This window comes from Tamandua tetradactyla, chromosome 12, assembly GCF_023851605.1.
Source record: "Tamandua tetradactyla isolate mTamTet1 chromosome 12, mTamTet1.pri, whole genome shotgun sequence".
NCBI classification, from domain to species: domain Eukaryota; kingdom Metazoa; phylum Chordata; class Mammalia; order Pilosa; family Myrmecophagidae; genus Tamandua; species Tamandua tetradactyla.
In genome coordinates this window covers 54,894,540-54,911,496 of record NC_135338.1, presented here as the reverse complement: position 1 = coordinate 54,911,496, position 16,957 = coordinate 54,894,540, and the positions used below count along the sequence as shown (strand labels likewise).

Sequence of the window (16,957 nt, the reverse complement as noted above, 5' to 3'; positions counted from 1 at the left end):
ATGTGTCAGTCTGACACTAAATGTACACTCTCTCCATGACACCATGACACCTCAGGCCATGGGAGTTACCAGTGCATGGTTGCACCCCGATAAGCACGGACTTACTCAGCAAGTGTCCAAGGAGTTGGAAAAACAGACCCAAGGCATGGCCTTTCAGCCAGGGACAGGTCTGGACTGAGCAGCTTGAGAGCACGGGGTGCAGGCAGGGTCCTGGGAGCCCAGGCAAGGAGACGGGAGGAAGGGCAGGGTGCTCTGTGGGAGAAGGGTGGGGTGGGGCGGCTAACTCTGAACATCTGCCCAGGTCTCCTGCCGACACTCTGAGTCAAGGTCTCTTCTCTCTGCAGGCTGAGTCCATTTTGAAATCCAAATATTTTTCTTGTGGTATGGGCAGCTTTGCTGGTGGGAGCCAGTCTTCCCCAGGAGCACGACTCTGAGAGCTCAGAGAGTGCTGGAGCTGCTTGTCAACTCTCCCTCTGGGTAGAGGGCAGAACTGCCTCCTGTGCCCTGGCCCTTGTTCCTGGAAAACTGGCATTCACTGAGTAGCTTCTCCGTGCCCAGCACTGTTATTCCAAGACACAGATGAGAAAACTGAGGCTCCTAAAGGCTGCTAAAGGCTGCCTGAAGTCACACAGCTTGTAAGCTGTGAAACTATCACTTAAACTTGTTCTTTCCACTAGACTAGAAACCAATCCCATCACTGAAAATAAAAATAATTACCAGAAAGCCTGAGATAAGCAAAACACTCAAGGGGAGAGGAACTGTGGTTTACAGACGCTTTTGCTTTCAGCCCTCACTGACATTTCATTGCTGTCCAGTTCCATTTCCTTCCAGAATAAGGGGGACTGGTGAACAGGCTGCACTTCCTTTTGTAAGACGCTCACGGGCACCGCAGTTGTCTCCATCTCACCAGGAGGTGGTGAAGGTGTAGGTGGTAGGGCTGACAGCAGGCTTGATTCTTCCTTGCAGTAGAATGGTTTGCATGTTTCTTTGGGGTAGACAGGAAGCAATTCCTCTCTTATTCCTTGAAATGGAAAGAAAAGAGGAGCAAATCCCAAAGAAAAAAGTTATTGAGGTTTTCCTTTATTAGGGGGTCTCTGTGCAATCCTAGAGCTATCGAGGGCCTCAGTCTGTGCAGGGCCTGGGCCCCCTTACAAGGAGTGACGGATAAGAGCATGGCGTCTGTCACCAGACCATCTGGTTCAAGTTTACAAGCTGGACGGTCTGGGGAGACTTCATAGGTTCTCTGTGGGTCAGTGTCCCCCGAATTATGGGGATAAGAGCAGTACTAATCTCATAGCGTTAGGCTGTGGGTTCACAGAGGCACCACGCATAAAGCAGCATGCCCAGCACATCCTAGGTCCATGGCAATGCCAACGCCTCATGACTGTGTTTAGCCCCTAAGAGGCTTCTGCTCAGGCAGGCAGACCCCAGGCTCTGAATGCTGCAGAAGGGAGCCAGGGGTCTGCTGGGGCGGGCTCCTTTCCCATAAACAGCATGGTGGAATGGAATGACCCCATTGCTACCATGGTGGGCTGGCAGCATGTGCTGCGTCTAGGACAGGGGCATGTCCTGCCCATGCATCCACCCACTTCTCCCTCACCAGGCGCTGACATCAACACACAGGCCAGCGACAGCGCGTCTGCCCTCTATGAGGCCTGCAAGAACGAGCACGAGGAGGTGGTGGCATTCCTGCTGCTGCAGGGTGCTGATGCCAACAAGACCAACAAGGATGGCATGCTCCCGCTGCATATCGCCTCCAAGAAGGGCAACTACAGGTCAGTGGGCCCCACCACCCCACGCAGCTTTCTCCGGGACCCACGCTTGGGGGGTGCCTGCCCCCTCCAAATGTCTCCCCCACAAGATTATGCCCTGGAAGGCCTGGGAGAGCTCAGAGTGGAGGGTGCTATTGGGTGGAAAAGAGGAATGCATCTCAGCCATTGGTAAGTGTGAAGCAAATACAGACAGTGGTCGTATATAACAAATGCCCCGGGGCATGCACTTAACATCACAAACTGATTCAGTTCTCCCGACAACTCCCTGAAGTCAGCCTGGCTTTTATCTCCAATTTTCAGATGAGGCCACTAAGCCACAGAGGTTGAGTGACTTGCCCAAGGTCACACAGCTTATCAGTAGCAGGGGCTTACCTGCTCCAAATGTCATATCATGTTCACAGGAATTCTACAAAGGAGGTGGGATGTGAGTGTGGACTGGTGGATATTTCTGGGGTGGGGGGTAAAAGGATGACCTCACGTAGTCAGCAAGCAGGCGGCAAGTACCAACAGGAATAGGAACTGGGCCAGTGATGGCTGATAGGATTTGCTGAGCATTTGTTCTATATGCTGGGCACTTGGAGTGAGATGTGAGAAGCCGAAGTTCTCAAGGAGCAAGGCGCTGGGAAGTAAGGTACACAGACACGCTCACACACACACCTGCTTTCATGACGTACTCCGGGGCGGTCTGAGTTCAGAGAGTAGCGTGGGCTGGGGGCACAGGTGTGCTGGAACTGCTCGTCCCAGCTCATGTGAGTTGATTGTGCTCATCTCTTCCCGACTCCGTGTTCAATGTCCTCCCCTTGGTGGCTTGGTGGAAGCTGTGGAGGACTATTTACAACATGGAAATGGGTACAAATGCTACAGATCACAGCCTTTGTCCCCTGGAGAGCCAGCTGTTAAACATGTTCAGCACACCAGAGGCTGGAGGGTCAGGGAAGTCTCCTTGAGCAGGTGGGACTCGAGCTGCCCTTGAAGGATGGACAGGGCTTGATGATTTCCAAAGTGTGGCCCATCTGTTTCTCATTGCTATGGTGTTGTAGGTAGGGAGGCAAGCTTTAGTCCCACTCTGCAGGATAGGAAAACTGAGGTCCAAGGCAGTCAGCAGGCTTGGCCCACAACAAGCCAACCTCAGGGCTAGGATCTCAGTCAGACTCTTTATACCAGATTGGTATTTCCCAAACTTTGATCCTTCACAGCTTGTCTTCCTGATTTGAGACATCTATACTCTCATTGCTTAGTGCTTTCCTTTAAATTCATTTTTCACTTAAAACAAATTTATTTTAAAAAGGAAACATTTATCACACTATTATATTGTTAGACCTACCAATTTACAATTTTTATAAACACACACACACACAAAACTTCTGCCCAAGTTCCACCTCAAATCCCGTCTCGTATAACATGCCGCCTTCCCCATCTGCCCCAGTCCTCCAGAAAGAGAGAAGAGCAAGAAAAACAGATTGTGTATGTTGGGAGATGTTTGTGCTTTCACCAAGATGGAAGGGAAATGGGGGTGGGAGCGATATTCCAGAGACTGAAATGAAGACGCAAGCACAGAGCTGGCCCACAGAGCCCCAGGCCCTTGCCTGCAGGCTGCTGGCACAAATGACAAACACTCCTTCCCCACCCTGACCCCCAGCTCAGACCCAGAGGAGTCCGGCCTTCCGCGACAACACGCACACTATGGTATGGATGTTATGCAAGTTCACATGATGGACTGTGAGGCAGACAGATTTCATTCCAATTCCTGCTGAGTCTGTTAGGCAAGTTGCTTAACCTCTCTGACCCTCAGTTTCCTCTTCTGTAAAATGGGGGAAATTTACACTTGCTTCATAGTGAAATGGATAGACGTGGATATATGATGGACGTAAAGTGTCTAGCAGAGGGCCTGTCACATAGGAGGTGCTCGGTAGGTCTGCTCTCACTCTCACACAGGGAGAGTACATTCCAGCTTTTCTCATTTAAGCCAATGGAGGGAAGAAAGCAACACAAATCAGGCAGACTGACAATGGGCAAGGAGGTACCTTTCTAAAGCGTTCAGTAACGGTCAGAATTGAACAAAACAGCTTACCTCAGCCCCAGCCCCTAGAGACCCAAAGAGTAAGAGAAGGGAAAGGGGCAGAGACCTTGGACATATCCAGACCCACTAGCTCCCATTCTTGTCTGCCCATCAGAGTCACTTGGGGCTATTTTTGAAACGACACATCCTAGAACCAATGAATCAGAATCTCCAGGAGAGAAGGAGTCCAAGACTGGGTCTTTGAAAAGCAGCCTGAGCAAACGAGATACAGACCCTCCATCAATTTGGGGAACCACTAATCTAAACCACTGCCCTCATTATACCAAGGAGAGAAATGGCTTGCTAGATAGTGGCAGACCTGGGAACTGCACTGGGCATCCTTCTATCACACCCAGATGCTTTCAAGTGTGACCCAGATCTTAGCAGTAGGGCCCTAGCTGCAGGAGAGGTAGGACCACTGAGCATCCTCAAGGAGAAGTTCCGGTTCTTTCTGGAACCATCTATATGCAAAGTTTATGTTCCCCCCACATCCCTTGCTTGAACTTATGCTGACTCCCAAAACAATTTCCCTGCTAATCTATCCTCCATTTCCAGCTCCCATTTCCCTCCATCCACCAGGACTGATGGGGCCAGGTTGCTTTGGGAGGGCTGCCCAACAAAGGGTTAAAAGCTGGTTCCCAGCAGCTTCTGTCACATAGCAGGGCCCATGGCCAGCAAGTCCCCAGGCTCTTCATTTCCTCCTTGGGCATCTTGGTGCTGATTGCCTCCTCCACAATGACCTCCTATAGGCTGCTCAGGGATTCGATGTGACATTTTATGAGCATTCTGGTCTCAGCCACCTGTCCAAACACAAACACCCTGCCCATTCCTAGCATGGAAAGTAGTGCCAAGGGCTGGCAGCTGGCCTCAGTGCTCACCAGATGGTTCCTTCTCTTCAGGACACTGACTGGGAGGGCGTGGGGTCTGGACATTGCTGCAAAAGGGGCCCCTGGCATTCCAAAGTTTTGGTCAACTCCAAAGTGCACTTTGTCCTAGTTTTCATTTCCAGTAGCAGATGCACCTTATGAAATTAAAGATTAACACTGAAGATACAGTTATTAAGAAATTGTTTCAGCTAGATAAGAGCAGATGGCTCATGAGTCCTTTAAAGTGAGTTTGAACTAATACTAAAACTAGAGGGTTCTCAACCTGAGTTTGAACTAATACTAAAACTAGAAGGTTCTCAACCTTGTCCACACACTGGAACCCCTGGGAGCTTTAAAGACTCCTGATGCCTGGGTCCAACCCTCAGAGAATCTAATGAAATCAGTCTGGGTTGCTGCTGGGGTTTCAGGGGTTTTAAAAAACTCCCTAGATGGTTCTACTGTGAGTGGAGAACTATTTCCCTAGAGCCTGGTTTTGTGGCTGACCTAAAACATAGTCTTGCATTTTGGGTCTCCTTTCTGATCACTTTGTTTTTAAATATTCTCTCTTTCCTACTTCTGACATATTATCTTTGCTATGATTTATCTACCTTTACCAGTCTCTTAAAATTCTTTCTGGAATAAAGCAGAATAGATATTATTTAATACACTAAGTTAAGATGCTGTTGAGAAATCGCATTCACAAGCAAGTTAGTATTGCCATTATTAAAAGGAAAACTGAGGCTCAGAGCTCAAGGCATCATGGAAAATAAGAGGAGGGAGCAGTTTCCCGGCCTCAGAACCCTCTACCCATCCCCATCAAATGGTCCTTCCACTGTACGAAGCTAGTTTGCTGTGCCGTCCTTTGAAGGAAAATGAAGATTTGCATGCAAGTTTCTCCACATGTGGTATGTCAATCACGTGCATCGGAGTCCGGGTCCCCTCCCCAGACCTGCTGAATCAGGTGCCCCCAGAATGATTCTGAGGTGCACTGTGCTTAAGAACCAGCAGTTACTTACATCTGTAACAAGCTCCCTCCTTTCTCTGAAGGCCCAACGACCCCTGGACACATTCATTCAGTTCAGAAGGGAGCACGGACCTGCCCTTCCAGCACCTTCCTTCATGGAAGAACTGCTCCCCCGCTCCAGCTCCCAGGCTGAATCCGAGATAACATGCCAACACCTTCTGGAAGGTTGTAGACTTTTCCCCAGAAGGCACCCTTTGTGAGCAGGGGCGATCCCTGTGCCCTTGAAATTGCCCTTGGGCAGATTGTCCATTGATGGGGCCTTTTCTGGGTCTTGCCATAAGCATTACATGGTCTCAGAAAAGAGGTTACTGCTCCACCTCCATTCTTCTCAGAACACCCATACAGCAGGGATGACAGAGCGGCTCGGTGGCTTTGGCAGCAAGACTCTCTGTGGGCGGCTGGTTCCCACGTGAAAGTCAAGTCCACGGTCATGTTTACCCTGAGCACTGAGAAAGGTCACACCACCATAACCCCACAAGTCTGTAAGAATGCCACAGGGTGGGGGTTAGATGCCAACAGACCCCATTTACTGCCTGCCTACAATAGTGGATCAGTTCAAGGCGTAAGGTCTCATTTTTCTGTCAAAAGCAGCCTTGGTAAAAGATATCATTAAATTATGATTTTTAGTCTGGACAGCAATCCATCTTGCCAGGCTGTTATGAGATACAGGACTCGGCTCTTGGAGTCATTTCTGGTATTAAATGAGTTAGACGTGACTGGTACACAGTAAGTGCTCAGCAATGATGTTCTTATTGAGGCTATTATTTAGGAAGGTGAAGTGTTTACAGCCACCCCTGGGGATTCAATAAAGGGTGCTATTATTTCTGTCATCTTCATCATCACTGTCATTATTGCTATTAAGATTAATTACCCCTCTGTTATAGACGAAGCAGGTGTGGTTCAGAGAGGTTGAGTGACATGCCTGAGATCACCCAGCATGGAGAGGCAGAGCTGGCTGTGTAACTCAGGTCCAGGTGACTCTAAGCTCCCTTGTCTCCCATCACCCCACGTGCTAATCCCACACAGCTGAGGGCAGCCTACTTCGCCTCCTGGCTCTCCACTGTACTGCCTGTGGGAATAAGGTTCAGATAGGACATCAGATCTGGGGACAGGGAGTGTGGCAGGGCTGTGGCCTTGGGGACACCAGAATGCTAGGTGGGGAGCCAGGACCTAAAGCTCCTGGAGTTTCAGTTCTTGGTGTGTCCCAGGAACAAGGCAGGGGGTTCAGTTACCAGCATCCAGTTATGGGGATTGGGGTGCAAGGTCAGAGCTAGCCCTGCAGCCCATCGCACTCAGAGCCTACCTGGACTGGCCCTGAGCTGGGACTGGCCCTGAGCTCATCCTCCTGCCCACAGTCACATAAAACGGGCAGGGGGGTGGGAAGAGACGATGTGCAATGGTGCCGCAAACACAGCCACTCCCATTTTTGGGAAGACTGGGCCATCCTGGAGAGGCTGGAGACCAACGTTCTGCCCTGGCCTTGCCATCTACCGCCATCCACCTTCTGTCCAGCCTTACTCCCTTCCTCACCCCACGCTGAGCCTCAGTTTCACCATCTGTAAAATGGGAGGGCTGGATACACTGATCTCCAGACCCTGCCCAGCACTACACCTTTACTTCCAAGCATCTGATCAAGCCCTTCCTGAAGGACAAAGTCCTTTAGAAGCATACACAATAAAATGACTTCACTGCGTTGATGAGATGGTGCTTCTGGGACTCTAGGCAGCATCCAGTCAAATTCTCACATCTCTGCCACTTCCCCTGGGCTGGGATGGGAACTGCTGGAGACCAGCTGTGACCCAGCAGAGATTCCAGCCCCAGCTGGCCAGCAGCCCCAGGCAGCCCCGCTCGCTGTTCTTTCCCGTGCTTGGGCACGTTACGGCTGTTATGGAGCATTTGTCAGCGATGGCCGCAGTCCAGGGAGAGGCTCCGGCCCTGCCTTTGAGTACCACCTCTGCAGAGCAAGGTCAGGCCTCCTGCGCCTGCACAAATAGAAATTAGGAGGCAATTAGTCCCCCTGGGTGTGCAAATTTCCTTCTGAGGTTTTAGAGGCAGATTTCAGCCAAAGGCAGAGTCACTAACGATAATAATACTTTCCACTGAGATCCTAGCGGGAGGTCCCTGGCATCGGATTTCCAGGAAACCAGAGGGAAGCCGCCCGCAAGGAGGTGGAGAGGCCTGGGAATGGGGACAGGCCTGGGGACACCTGCTTCCCTTGCCTCATCCACTCAGAGTGCCAGACGGGGGCTGTGAGATCAGCTGTCAGCAGAGATGGGACGGATTAGGGTCTGGAAACACATTGGTGACAGGAGTTTGTTCTTATAGACAGCAGGGTGTCTAGGAAGAGAGTAAAGGCAAGGGTTGAGTCCCAGAGCTGTGTTATGACTTCTGATTAGCAACAGCCTTGTGAAAAGCAGGAAGGGATTAAGACGGTAGACTCAGGGCTCAGGCTGTCAGGGTTCAAATCCCGCCTGCATCACTTACAGGCTCTGATTCCTTTGGCAGGTCACACACCCTCTCTGGGCTTCTGTTTCTCCTCTGTAAAATGAAGATAGTATTAGTGACCCCCTCACAGAGATACTGGAGGATTTAATCATTAAATATGTAAAGTGCTGCAAGCTGCACTTTAGTCAGCAGGAGGCAGCAGAGCCGGGGGTTGCAGGGAGCTCTGGCCTGCTTTAGCCCAAAGACAGGGCAGAGAAGCCAGGAGAGGCTGGAGGCAGCCACCAGGACATGAGGCTGCTGAGGCTCACAGGAGAGAGGAACAGGTATCATCATAGTCACAGACGCTGACATGGCCTTGGGGGAGAAGTGGCTGGTGCTAGAACTGTCCCTCAGGGCCTGGCAGCTCCACCAGGTCAGCAGGACAGGAGTGTAGGACAGCCCAGCTTTGCAGTCAGAGAAGGGTTCAAATCCTGGCTTACATTTCCTGACTACATGGCCTTGGGCAAATTCTTCAACCTTTCTGAACCTTGATTTTTTTCTCCTCTGCAAAATGGGAATAATGAGACATGCTTTATGGGTTGTTGTAAAAATTAAATCCAAGAGTGCTTGTAAAGCCTTTGGATGTCTCCCGACACTGGGTGAGTTCTCTTCTAGTGGGTTCTCTTGCCTGCCTTGCCCTCCAGGCAGGGCAGGTCTAGCTCTGAGCTTCATCTCAGGCTGCATTGCCTCCTGTAGGGAGTAGCTTGGCCATTCACAGGGCTTTGGGGCTTTTCCGTCAATTCCTCCAGATAACTGAGCTGGGAATGAGCAACCCCTTAGCCTGAAATCAGGTCAGTGGGAGGTTCTCCAAACAGTCCCGTTTGGCTGAGGTTTATAAGAACACAGACTTTGGTTGCCAAGAGTCTGGGTTTGAAGCCCAGCTCCACCTCCTTACCGGCTCTTTGACCTTGGTTATGTAGTCGAAACTCTCTGCACCTCAGTTTCCTTACCTCTAACATGGGGACAGCAACAAAGCCCCGGCCCAATCGGGTACCTGTGAGACTGGGCGGCCCCACAGCGCATCCTGCTGGCGGAGCCAGCCCCGATGGCCGCCCGGTGACGTGCGCATGCCCGGCCCCGCCCACAGGATCGTGCAGCTGTTGCTGCCTGTGACCAGCCGCACGCGCGTGCGCCGTAGCGGCGTCAGCCCGCTGCACTTGGCGGCGGAGCGCAACAACGACGAGGTACTCGAGGCGCTGCTGGGTGCGCGCTTCGACGTGAACGCGCCACTGGCGCCCGAGCGCGCGCGCCTCTATGAGGACCGCCGGACCTCCGCGCTCTACTTCGCGGTAATCAACAACAACGTGTACGCCACTGAGCTGCTGCTGATGGCCGGCGCCGACCCCAACCGCGACCTCATCAGCCCGCTGCTCGTGGCCATCCGCCAAGGCTGCCTGCGCACCATACAGCTGCTGCTGGACCACGGCGCCAACATCGACGCCTACATCGCCACGCACCCCACCGCCTTCCCCGCCACCATCATGTTCGCCATGAAGTGCCTCTCTCTGCTCAAGTTCCTCATGGACCTGGGCTGCGACGGCGAGTCCTGCTTCTCGTGCCTGTACGGCAACGGCCCGCACCCGCCCATCCCGCCGCGCTCCAGCAGGTTCAGCGACGCCCCCGCCACCGACAAGGCGCCCTGCGTGGTCCAGGTAGGCGGCGCGGCGGTCAGCGGGGCCCGGCGTCAGCACGCCTTGGAGGAACATGGACTGTGGTTAGCCCGCTTGAGAGGCAGTGACAGCTAATGGTTAGCACACTTAGAGGCAGACTAGTGGTTAACGTGCTTTGGAGACGGTGTAGACTGACTAGGGGTTAATTCTCTTTGGAGGAAGTGTGGACTCCACTTCCAGGCACTGGAGCCTGGTGGTTAACCGGCTTCTGAAAACGGGGCCTGGTGGTTAGCACACCTTGGAGGCAGTGTAGACTAGTGGCCAGTGCGCTCCGAGGTAGGGGAACATAGTGCTTTGAAGGCAGTGCAGACTAGTGACTAGCACGCTTTAGAGGCAGCAGAGCCCAGCAGTATGTATGCTTCAGAGGCAGAACTTCGTGTTCACGTGAACATTTAAATCCTCTTTTTGGTCCACTGTCTTGGGGAATTTAAGGAACCAACAGTGGAGCAAGGGATTGACAAGGTACTCTGAAAACTCACCCGCAGCAAACCTACACCTTGTATATGATGTTATATGACCAAAATCAGGAAAGGGGACGATAAGATATAATGTCACATGGGGTGCCCTGAGAGGGTCAGAAAGTCAGGGACCAGACCCAGGACCTGTCCATGGTGCTGACTTCAAAAGCCAGAATTTGGGATGAAAAGAAAGTTAGGAACGTCCTTCTCTTGGAAAAAATTATAGTGGCCATCATTTATGGTCCACCTACAGTGTGCAAAGAAGGTTATATTCCTATTACTTTAATGCTTATGACAACCCCTTGAAACTGGTATTCATATAGCCATGCCATAGACAAGGAGGCTGAGACTCAGAGTTAATGTGCTTCACCAAGTTGCCTGTCTCTTTTGGCAGCAGAGGTCTGTGTTGAGAAGGGGGTGGATTTGGGGATCTGGATCCTAGTGTGGTGTGCCCAGTGAATGCCTGTGGACATGCCTCCTGCCCCCCCTGGCCCCAGGCTTCCCTCTTGTTGGATGAGCTCTCTGAGGCCTTGGCTGTGGCACTGCCCTTGGCACCTAGCACTGGGGTGTGCTCTCTTTCAGTTCTGTGAGATCCTCTCTGCCCCAGAGGTGAACCGCTGGGCCGGGCCCATCATCGACATCCTCCTGGACTATGTGGGCAACGTGCAGCTGTGCTCACGGCTGAAGGAGCACATCGAGAGCTTTGAGGACTGGGCCATCATCAAGGAGAAGGCAGGTAGGGGATGTCACACTGCTGCTGGCAGGCCACCCTGTCTTAGGATTCCAGCATTGCCGTGCTGCTGACAGGCCACCACTGTCTGCCTTAGGAGCCCAGTGTTACCGTTACTGCTGGTGGGTCACCCCTGCCTGCTTTAGGAGCCCAGTGTCACTGCTGCTGCTGGCAGGCCACCCCTGCTTTAGGATTCCAGCATTGTCCTGCTGCTGGTGGGATGCCCCTGACTGCCTTAGGATCCCCATCCTCAGACCAGGACTGTTATGTGTGATGAGCACCTGCTACCAGCCAGGCTCTGTGCTAAGTGTGTCACAGACCAGGTCTCACTTACTCCTGATTTTAAAACAAGGATCATGGGAGATTATGTCACCTGTGACAGGGCCTCACAGCTAGTTAGTGGCAGCACTCTGGGATTTAAGCACAAGTTTGACCAACCCTGAAATCCATGCTCTTCCCACTAAATCTTTCTAAGATGTTTTAAACAGTGTCAGCTCCCTGTGGGGTATCAAAACCTTCAGAATAAGTTGCCCACATTTGTAGGCCACTGGGAGACAGTGTGGCAAGGTGAAGGAAAGAATAGTGGTCTAGGACATTTTAAACTATGAAGTGTATATTTTGCAGATCTGACTCAGTAGGTCTGGGTTGGAGCCTGGGAACCTGCCCTTCAATATGGTACCAGGTGATGTTGATGCTGCTGGTCTGTGGACCACACACAGCACTGGTCTAGAAGACAGGGCCCCTGAGCTGTAGAGCCAGTCTTGCCAGGGACCTGCTGTGTGACCACAGGCAGGTCCCTACCCCTCTCTGGGCCTCAGGACCCTCCTCTGAACAGTGAGGAGGTTGGGCAGGTTCTGCGTCTAGCTCCCATCCTGCTCTGCCACTGTGATCTGATTTGTAAGGTCTTAGTCTAGCAAAGCGTCTCAGCCCCCATTTGTGTACAGGTGTGAGAGCCTCGCAGGTGTTCAGTGTTGTCAGGACAGCTCAGCTAAGTCAGCAAGAAGATCAGAAACTCTCATGGGCATTATGGAGCTCACCCAGGTAGGGGAGGTGTCACAAGCAGTACCACTGGGTGTCACAGCCGACACTGGGAAGTAAGTACCCACCCAGAGGAGTTCCAGCTGTCCCAGGGCTGTCTCTGGCTCTGAGAGACACCGTCCTGTTGACAGCAAGTGGTTGTACTCATGTAACACAGACGCTTATCCCTTTGCTGCTGCCTTCCCCAGGGTAGGACCTGCTCCCCCAGGTTGTCCACTGTCCAGGTGCTCTACCCCCCAAAGCCCTAATTTTGACTCCCTCAGACCCTCCTTGATCCCCGCAACCCAAACTTACTGCAAGGTTTTTCATCTGATCAAGTTACTGGGCTAGGCCCATTTGGGGTTCAGCTCTAGATACTAAACATTTATGGGATAAATGAATAGTTGGTTACTGTCACCACAGCCCTTGGCCACCAGAGGGTGGAGTGATCCATGCTAGATGTGCGTCCCACCTCTCACTGTTCCCTCCTCCTGCCTTCCCTAGAGTGGGTAATTCCTTACAGCTAACCAGTGTCCAGGGAAAGATGTGGAGAAATCATTATCGTGCTATAAACATCCATTAACAAATAGAACAAATAATTTTTAATTAATACCTGTTTGGGTTGCTTCAAACCCTCCCCATCTTCCCAGGCAGGAGGGCAGACAGAGGCTCTGAGATCTATTCAATGGGCCAAGGATCTCGTGGATATTCTGTAGCTAGCCAGGATCCCACTCCAGCCCAGCAGCCTTTCGCCTTCCTCCCCATGAGCTCAGTTTTAGGTCAGTGGAGAAATGTGCTGAGGTCCCTCAGAGAGGAGGCTCTGTCCAACGTGAGATCAGAGCAGAGAAAGTGTCAGAAATGCAATAATGGGGGTGCAGATATAGCCCGGAGTTTGGAGACCCCAAATGCAGACAGGCATCCTTGTCCCTGTGGACAGCTACCTAGGCAATGCTCCGGCCATATGAACTCGCCATCCACCTCCCCCACAGTCCAGGTGGCCCATTCTCCCTTAGGTGTGCTATGACTTCCTTGGCTTTGCACTCGTCCCCTCCTGCTTGGAATGGCCTTGCCTCCCTCCTTCGCTTGATGCATTGTGCTTGGATGGCACCACCTGGCAGAAGGTACCGAAAGGCCCCTGTGTGGGCATCTCTGCCTCTCTAGCCCAAGCCCAGCACCAGGCAGAGGGAAGGGGCTTGGCATGTGTTTGCTGGATAAATGCATTAGTGAATGAATGGCATTATTTAATTCAACAAACAGCGCCTCCGTGCCAGGCCCTGTGCCCAGGGCTGAAATAAGTCAGTTACCCCGTGACTAAGCACCCTGTTCCTGCCCCCTGCCCTGGCTGAGAAAACTTCACTAGATGGGACATAGCTTCATAGGGAAGGCAGCCAAGTGGGATTCTGGGACCCCCTGGAGCTGCCCAGTCTCTGGCCCTTCACCCTGGCCTTTGACCTTTACCCAGAACCCCAGAACTGAATTTCGTGCTCTGACCCCTCTGCTAAACTGTGTTGCTAGACAGGGAGTTGGGAGATGCAAGCTCTGGGTGCCAAGCCTCAGTTTCCTCACCTGTAAAGTAGGGTTTGGGTACCTGCCCTATCTACTTCCTCAGATTATGGGAATCAAATGAGGGGTGACAGATGGGAAGGGGCTTTGCCAAATCTTTTCAACTGTCAGCGACTAGGGTTATAGAGTCTGGGGCTAGTCCAAGTACCCCTCTCGTATCCACCCTGGCCCATATGACAGGAGGTCATGGATGCACACCCTTTGCTGACTGCAAACAACCAATCTGCAGCTCTCTTTCCCTCCTTTTTCCAGAACCTCCAAGACCTCTGGCTCACCTTTGCCGGCTGCAGGTTCGAAAGGCCATTGGGAAGTATCGGATAAAACTGCTAGACACGCTGCCGCTCCCGGGCAGGCTGATTAGATACCTGAAGTATGAGAATACCCAGTAATGGGCCACGTGGAAGGAGTGGCTCCTCTGTTTTCACTAAGTCTCAGGACGATGGTGTCCCCAAATTCAAGGGGCCCAGTGACTGAGCGAGACCACAGGCTGCCTCCTTCTCCAATGGGCAGACGCTGTGATTTCTGGGTGCAGAGTCTCTGAGCAGAACTTTGCTCAGACATGAGTACAGAATGTGGCAAGTAGGAGAACAATTGTGTTGTCAAACCAGTGAGTAGATCCCAGACCTTCTCTGCCATTGGGAATGGCAGAAACCTCCATTCCTGGGGCCTGAAGAGGCCAACTGAGGCTGTGCTGGGGAAGGCAGGGGACCAGCCAGGAAATCAGGCCCCCAACTCTGGGCTGTGGCTGGAGAACTTTTAAAAGGGACAAGCCTGCCTTTCCAAGGCAACCTTGCTGCATGGTTTTCCTGGTGCCTTGTTCCCCTTTGCTCTGTGAAACCCTCCACTTGACTTCTTAGCTTTCTCCTCAAAGACGTGGTCTGGGACAAGGAGACCTTCAGTCACAGAGGGCTTCACTAAGTATAATAAATGTTGCACAGATGTCCTTCCCAGCTGGGTCCCTGTCACTAGAAAGCCCCTCAAGGCCTGTGGCCCTCGGCTCTGCTCCTGGCAGGAGTGGAGGTTGGGTGGAGGTGGGGTAGGGAATTTGAATCCCTGAATGTGCCACCTTTGGGCTTCTGCAAGACTCAAAGGGATGTCTCTGTCAATCACCCGAGAGTTCCTGTAGCCTGTGGAGGGAGGGGGTTCATGGTTGATTTTCCTCTCCTGGTTTGGTCACCATGGAAACAGGAGCCTCATCACAAACGGGGTCTTGGCACCCACCAGCGTCCTGACACTTAGGATTGTCTCTTACATATCCCCTGGCATTCTGTCTTTGTGTTCTGCTAACCCCTGTTTTACTGCAAAACCTTGAAACACGGGTGGTAAAAATCCATCTAGATGCTGGATGCCGTTAAGCTCCATGCTACACTCAGGGTTGCCAAAAGCCTGGTGCTGGACTTGAGTGTGTGAAGCTCCGTCCCCTCCACTGTCTCCTGGCAGAGATGGGGCAGGTAGCAGTGCTAAGTTCCAGCAGTGTCGTCCAGCCCTCTTGCCACTGTCCCTCTGAGAGCTGGGGCATCCTTTTCCGTGGAGACACTCATTGGCATTCTCACTGCAAGTATGATTTATGGCTCCTGAGTCCGGTCCCCTAGCAGTTTCACTGGTGCAGGCTGCCTTGCTTGCAGCCTGCATGGGGCTTAGGGGCAGGTGGAGCCCTGGGTAAGGTCAGATATTTCCATAGATGTGGCCTCTTTCCTTGAGCTTGCAGAAAGATGATACTCTGTGCTGCAGGAGCCTTGGGTCTAGACCTAGCTCCGCCACTGGGACCTCAGTTTCTTTATCTGCATAGTGGGGTATACAGATGCTGGTGGCCCTTGTGGACTCTCCCACTTTCCCACACAGGGTTTCCATGGAAGAAGTTAGTCCCAGTGCCTGTGCCCACCAGGAAAATGGCCATCAAACAGCACTTTCCAGTCACAGGTAGCAGGGGCTTAGTCATGTCATGCCCGTTCCTTCATGGTACAAATGGGAACACAGGCCCTAAGAGGGCAAGGGACTTGCCCCAACACACATAGGAGGCCCTGGGACCTCATCCTGGTGCTGCCTTGCTGCAAACCAGGCACAGCCTATAGGAAACCTGTATCCTCCCCCACTAGGGGGGTTTAACCTTGACAGCCCAGGGGGAAGTGAACAAGGCAGATGCGGCTCATGGTTAGGGGAAAACCCAGACTGGAAAACGCCTTTGCTGACTCAGACAGAGGGAGAGGGAGAGAGAGCGAGAACAGTTTAAAAACTCAGCTGACTACTCATCAGAAGTGATGAGAAGGGCAGGCAGAAAGGGCCAGCCTGGGAGTTGATGGGGTGCATGTGGGATCGGGGTGGGTCTCAGACAGACTCTTAAAACTGTGGCATTTCTCATGTGCATCCCCTAACAGGCAGGGGCCGCAGTCACTTCCCAATTGAGAAATCCAGGTGCTGGTCAGAAGAAAGGAGCCCCCCAGGAGATAAGACTGAATGGAGTAGAAGGGGTACGGGCAAGGGGACTACAGCCCCTGCACTCTGAGCAGTCCCCATCCTTGGGCCCGGGATGCTCTGGTATTGCATTTGGGTTCTTTGAATATCAACATGTGTCCAGACCAGCTGGGAATAACCACTGACAAGGACCCCTCCCTACCGCATGCCCTGCCCAGCTTGGTCTTCACAGAGCCCGGCCCCCACCTCCCCACTACCTGGCAGTTGAAGGGTTAATACCTGGCTGGGGCCTCTGGGGTGCTGAGTGAGTTGTGCTCGGGTGTGCCTGCTACATACCTGACCTTCACCCCTGCCAAGACCATTTCACAGCTACCACCTCTGCAGATCATTCCCTCCCTCCCCCACTTACCCAGTCCCCTGTAAGGGTTTTCAGCTTACAGGTGTCTCTCCAGCATCACAAAACACATAGAAAATCTCCAAAGCCGGACAGTGCAAAAATCCCACTTGGTGAACAGAAGCATGTTTTACCAAGAGGTGGGAATTTGAGATTGTGAATAGCTGGTGAGATCCTGGGGTGGCTCTGAGTTTTGTTTTGAACTTGGTTAGCAGGGTTTGAGTATCTGGCAGCTGTCACTGGGGTAGCTTTTTTTTTTTTTTAAACTAAAGCTTTCCAAGATTTATGTGGTTTCTTTCCACTTATTTCCATGTGGGGGAACTGTACCACAATGTCCTGTGCTTCTGTTCAGTAATGTCTTAGTAAAGCCTTCTGCTTCTGGATGAATCTTCACAGTTTTTAAGTTCATGAATTGCCAGATTCCCCGGGAAAAGGCTGAGCCTGAGCTGGGGCTATGAGCAGGGAGAGGCTGGTGGTCCCAGGTGGCACCTGGAGAAATCATGCCTCT

The 16,957-nt window shown here is 52.2% G+C and overlaps 1 protein-coding gene and 1 long non-coding RNA gene across 7 annotated transcripts in view; one reads left to right on the top strand and one right to left on the bottom strand.

The window, feature by feature from the left end:
- The window catches only part of ASB2 (ankyrin repeat and SOCS box containing 2), a 53,878-nt gene extending 37,036 nt beyond the window's left edge, over window positions 1–16,842 (top strand). Inside the window, exons 10-13 of the mRNA XM_077123420.1 lie at window positions 1,604–1,775; window positions 9,293–9,857; window positions 10,916–11,069; window positions 13,896–16,842. Of these exons, the coding sequence (XP_076979535.1) occupies window positions 1,604–1,775; window positions 9,293–9,857; window positions 10,916–11,069; window positions 13,896–14,032 (1,028 nt within the window). The 3' untranslated portion in view covers window positions 14,033–16,842. The remainder of the gene's footprint in view (window positions 1–1,603; window positions 1,776–9,292; window positions 9,858–10,915; window positions 11,070–13,895) is intronic.
- Window positions 93–9,344, bottom strand: LOC143652148 (uncharacterized). Of its 6 annotated transcripts, none has more exons than XR_013160442.1 (5): window positions 9,156–9,344; window positions 8,206–8,259; window positions 7,393–7,703; window positions 2,430–6,790; window positions 93–1,021 (listed from the first exon to the last, which is right to left on the bottom strand). It is a non-coding gene; the product is annotated as an uncharacterized LOC143652148 (long non-coding RNA). The 6 variants fall into 6 exon arrangements; XR_013160443.1 differs by having other exon boundaries at window positions 7,411–7,703; XR_013160440.1 differs by having other exon boundaries at window positions 2,430–7,703.
- Window positions 16,843–16,957: the final 115 nt, after the last annotated feature.